The sequence below is a fragment of the Austrofundulus limnaeus genome, unplaced genomic scaffold (genome assembly GCF_001266775.1).
Source record: "Austrofundulus limnaeus strain Quisiro unplaced genomic scaffold, Austrofundulus_limnaeus-1.0 Scaffold72, whole genome shotgun sequence".
NCBI lineage: Eukaryota > Metazoa > Chordata > Actinopteri > Cyprinodontiformes > Rivulidae > Austrofundulus > Austrofundulus limnaeus.
The window spans coordinates 2,069,927-2,075,309 of NW_013952474.1; the positions used below are offsets into that span (position 1 = coordinate 2,069,927).

At 42.1% G+C, this 5,383-nt stretch overlaps 1 protein-coding gene across 1 annotated transcript in view; it reads left to right on the plus strand.

Moving 5' to 3' along the window:
- LOC106519183 (heparan-sulfate 6-O-sulfotransferase 3) overlaps positions 1-3,748 on the plus strand; it is a 37,008-nt gene extending 33,260 nt beyond the window's left edge. Inside the window, exon 2 of the mRNA XM_014010745.1 lies at positions 1,170-3,748. Coding sequence (XP_013866199.1) covers positions 1,170-1,917 — 748 coding nt within the window. The 3' untranslated portion in view covers positions 1,918-3,748. The remainder of the gene's footprint in view (positions 1-1,169) is intronic.
- The last annotated feature ends 1,635 nt before the right edge of the window (positions 3,749-5,383 follow it).

Sequence of the window (5,383 nt, forward strand, 5' to 3'; positions counted from 1 at the left end):
TTCTACTTCTTATCTTTTTTAAAAATTTAAGGAGTAGAAAGTACAGATAATTGTGTTAAAATGTAAGAAGTAGAAGTAAAAATTAGGCTTAAAAATAATTACTCAAGTAAAATACAGGCACCCAAAAATTCTACTTAAGTACAGTAAAGAATTACTTTACAACTCTGCATAAAAGTTTAGATAGAGTGATGATTCAGATTCCCATCTTGTTGGTATTTAAAGCCTGTGATGACTAGGGATGGGTACCTTTGACATTTGAATTGATTCGATGCCAATTTCCGGTACATGGGAATCGCGGTACTTTGTGTGTGTTTTTTTTTAAATAATAAACTTTTTTTACATATTTCTCTCAATATATAAAATTAATAAATGTCAAGACAACATCCATCTCTTTGTATTGTAACATCAGTTGTGTAACTTATTTCTTTAAAGTGAAAACTCTTGAAAACAACTTAGTGTTTTGTCTTATTGCACAAATTAAAATCCAGCTCCATGTATTTCTATTGATGTCATTTCCCCGCTAGAAAAATTGTGTGATGGAGGTCCATGGAAGGCAAATAAGTTTAAATCAAATAAACAAAAGAGGATGGAGTTAAAATAAATAAAAGTTATTCAAGCTATGTTTTGAGCATCCAAAACACGTCCAACTCTTCAAGTTAGCTGCTTGTGCTCTTTCAGGTCAAGTGCGTTAGGACTGTCGGGAAGCCCCTCTGTTGTTTTCCTCTGCCGTTCTGTGTTTAATGACGATAAAATAAAGAAAGTGYRGGTATTTTATTTACTTTGAGCAAGCGAACGTCATGTTCACAAGATAATTAATCCACCAYATAAATCAGAGGTGGTCCGTTCGGTGAGTTTCACTCCAGGAGCTTTCAAYCTACGTTCAGACCAAGCTCCGCCTCTGTTTACCAGCAGCTGCTGACGTCATTACGCTCTTGCGCGATGCTGCGTTCAGGACAAGCATGGAAAACTCACCACTGTTACGCCAATACAGTTGCAATGATGCGTTTYGGTACCAAAACATAGTACCGTTTGATGTTACGTCAATAGGTTCTCGGTAGTACCGACAGAATTTGGTCAGTACTTAAAAAAGTATCAAATTTGGTACCCATCCCGACGTAAAACATGTCCTACACACTAATAGGTCATCCTGTGTCTTTGTGTCTCTGCAGGAATTTCTACTACATAACTATGCTACGTGACCCAGTGTCACGCTACCTCAGCGAGTGGAAGCACGTTCAGCGTGGCGCTACGTGGAAAACCGCTCTCCACATGTGCGACGGTCGGCCCCCCACTCAGGACGAGCTCCCCGCCTGCTACAATGGGGACGACTGGACGGGCGTGTCGCTCGCAGACTTCATGAACTGCCCCTCCAACCTGGCCAACAACCGGCAGGTGCGCATGCTGGCCGACCTCAGCCTGGTGGGCTGCTACAACATGTCCTCCATGAGCGAGCTGGAGCGAGGCCGCGTGCTCCTCYCCAGCGCCAAGGCCAACCTGCGCAACATGGCCTTCTTCGGCCTGACCGAGTTCCAGCGCAAGACGCAGTACCTGTTTGAGAGGACGTTCGGCCTGCGCTTCATCCGGGCCTTCACCCAGATCAACAGCACGCGCGCCGCCAGCGTGGGGATCAGCGAGAAGGTGCGGTGGCGCATCGAGGGCCTCAACGCCCTGGACGTGGAGCTGTACGAGTACGGCAAGGAGCTGTTCCTGCGGCGCTACCAGTACAACCGGCAGAAGCAGCACCAGGAGGAGCGTCAGAGGCGGCGGCAAGAGAGGCAGCGGCTGCACAGGAACTACCTGCTGGAGCTGTGGAGACTGGGAGGAGGAGGAGCTGAGGAGGAGGTAGAGGAGGAGGTGAAGGTGCTAGAGGAGGTCGTCACCACTGAGGATTATAGTAGTCAGGTGGTGCGGTGGTGAGAAAGCCGTGGCGCTGGTTGATTGGTCGTGCTTTCCTCTCCGCACTCACCTCTGGGAACCCGTGGACTCATAGCGATTCGTTGGACCGCCGACAGGTGTCTTAATATTTACGATGGATGTATTTGTCTCAACAACAAGAAGTCTTTGTATTTTTATGTTTGTTTTCTTTCTTTCTTTTTTGGCTCTGCACTTTGTGAATATGTGTTATTTATGCATTAGCCAGAGTTCTGAATGTCAGGAGAAAGAACTCAGGCGGGTTTTCAGTGTCATYTTTTGTGATCTGGCGCCATGTTGATCGGTGAAAATCTCGTCGTGACTCTGTGGCGTTCGGCTTCATCAGCGTGTCGAAGCACAAACTGCAGCGTTTTCTTCCTCCCCGGCCGAGGAAACAATTTCATTGGAGGCAATTTCTCACAGGAAATGTTCAGTAAAAACCTCTGGACTCACCGGCGCACGTGTCCCACGCACGTGTTTCGTTTTTCTTTCTTTTCACACCCTGCTCTCTTGCTGTAAAAAAACTTTAATCTTAACGCGCCGAACGAGACGCTCTGACGCACGCCGATTAGTTTCTTTCTRTGTTTAGCGGTGAGGAAGAGGAGAGCGGTGAGACTGAGAGACAAGCTGTCAGGGGCAGTTCGAGCTGTCCTTCATCACGGCGACAGAACATCGGTGTTTGAGCCGTTAGGGCYTTGATCACCGAGCTCTTCGCTTTTCAAATTGATCACTTAAACTTCAATTGGCCGTGACTCTGCCGCAGCAGAAAATAGAAGAAGCTGAAGCAGCTTTTTTTGCTTTCCTTTACTCTCTAATTTGAGAACCGTACGGCTCGACGGACGTTCCATTTTCCCTGGGATAGAAAAACAATCAGGTTTAACAAATTCCCGCAGACAGCAGARCTTTAAAAGTTGGGTTCTGGGCTGATCGTCTGATATTAATATCCTTGTTGTGGAGCCGCTGATACACACTTCCTGACAGCTCTGTGATTCGCTCCAGAGGAGGAAGAAAGAAATATCCACAGACTGTAATAGCTTTTCCGTTCCCAGCTGTCGACTCTACTTTCACAGCGTGCACAAAATAAAAAGTAAACATTTTATAAATCCATGAGTTTTACCGCCCGCGCCGTGAAGTGATGGGTTTCTTAAAAATAAGACAAACAAAATAAAAGCTTCATCTGTGTTGGAGAATTTGTTTCGTTTGATGACAATAAATTGATGTTTTCTCCTCAAAAATAAAGTTTTATGAGGCTTTCATACCTTCTATAAAGATTCTGACATTTCCCGCCTTATTTGGTGCAAAGGAATTGACGCCCTGACGTTACTATTTATGTTGTCGTCGACGAAGACACCCATAAGAAACGMATCTTTTATGAGTTATTAACTGAAGGAGGGAGCTAACAGTTTCTTTTGGTCATTTTTAAGGTTTTAGCTCTTGTGCCAAATATTGTGAAATGAAAAAAAAAAGTGTATTAAAAACAAATTAAAATAGAGCTACAAACTGTTTATTCTTCATCATTCCTGATTCTAATATCAGTATTTAAGAAACAATAAAATTCATTTAAGTTAATTCTTAAAATCTCATCTTCCCCACGTATTCACAACCTTTATTGTTTGTTTAAGTTTAAATATTCAGCTACATTTTAATAAAATATAAGTCTAGACATCTGACGGGAACCTGGAAGTTGAGAAAGCTGTTGCTGTCTGTRGCCCCTGAAGGATTCAAAATAAAAAAATAAGTGTCTTTACATTCTTGTGTTCAAGTTTTTTTAATGCATGTACCGCTTATTACATGTATGCTATTATTTTTACTGAATAAACTCAAATCAATCATTAAAGGGGTGGGTCTCCACGGTGCAGGGCTCTGATTGGACAGTTATTCAGCTTTTTCTTCTCAGATTTCTTCTATTTTTGGGCACCTCCTCTACAGTCAAACACGCAGGACTTCCTTTTAAAATAAGGTCATGTGGTCTACATTCAGTGGTTGCATCATTTGWAGGCTGAATATATTGGTAGACAACATCAATGCACCAGGCCGAAGGCTGTACAAATTTGAAGACCCCTCTAATTACGGTCCAAAAATGTATCCTCTCTTTTCCCCGATTTGAGGGACAAGTGAATTTTTGCTCAGCCCACCATATCCCAAGATGAATTGCTGTTCAACCCGGAGATTTTTTTTTTGCTTCTAATGTCAGATGAAATGAGTAAAATCTGGCAGCATAAAATTTAAGTTTCAAGCAGTTGTGTTGTTGGGCTTTTATTATTTTTGCTTTGGCTACATTCACACTGCAGGCAAACGCGACACAAATCTGATTTTTTGTTGCCCCATCTGACTCATATCTGATTTTTTTATGACAGTCTGAACGAGACAAATCCGATTMTTTCAAATCCGACCCAGGCCGTTTCAGTATGTGGTTTTAAATCGMATATACTGTATATCTGATGTTTTCAAAGTGACTGCAGTGTGAACGCTCATGTCACATTCATCTGACTTTTTCATCAGGAGGAGGGGGTGAAGGATCGATAAGACACTAACCTCAAGTCTCGCTGTTTAAATCTGTAGCTCCYTGTGTTTACAGCTCCAAAACACAAGTCCAGTTGCTTCATCATTTTATTTTTCATTTTCCATGTAGATAGTAACGTCCAGCCTGGGTCGTGGAGAGTATCGACCCTAAAGTTACTCAGATACTTTATTTCCAGCTCGTTGTTTCGTTCAAAAATAAAAAGTTTCACCGGAACATCCCGGTCAGAGGCAGGTTCAGATATAAACACTGAACTAAACAAACATGTCGGATAATTTTTTAATCGGCTCTGATTAAACAACAACTTCAGATTCAATGTGCAAAAAGTAGCATCCATCCTCTGTAAACAAACAAGCCGGCTGATGAGACGTCACGTCTTTTACTGCGCATGCGTGTCACATCAGTGCTGTGTAGCGTTCACACAGGGGTCTGATGCAAGTCACATTTAAAATGTAATGTGAACGTTCACACAAAAAGATCGGATTTTTTCCAAAATTGGAACTGAGCATTAAGACCTGCAGTGTGAACGTAGAAATTTAATATATTTCTTGTCAGAAATCAAATGAGCTATTACAAACAGTCACTTTCTCATGGTCTTCACAGTCGACCAAGGACCRGGCCCACCTAGACCAGGTAAGCTGGCTCATTCAAAGGATGCAGCCCCTGAATCTGAACACAGTGTCTGGTTCCAAAAATCCAAAATCGCAGATCCACATAAATCATGCTTGCTGCAATAAACAGTAGTTTCTTCTTAGTTATTAATCTTTTTAGCACATTATCAAGGTTTTACTGCGACAAATACAAGATAAGTTGAAACTAGTTAAAATTTAGGAGGTTTTTTAACGGGCCAATATTATGTGTTTCTCAGGCATATATTTAAATACTATACCGTAATAAAGTATTTATGTCACCTTTAGTTGTTATCAAAATGCTGTTTTTTTATGTTTAAAT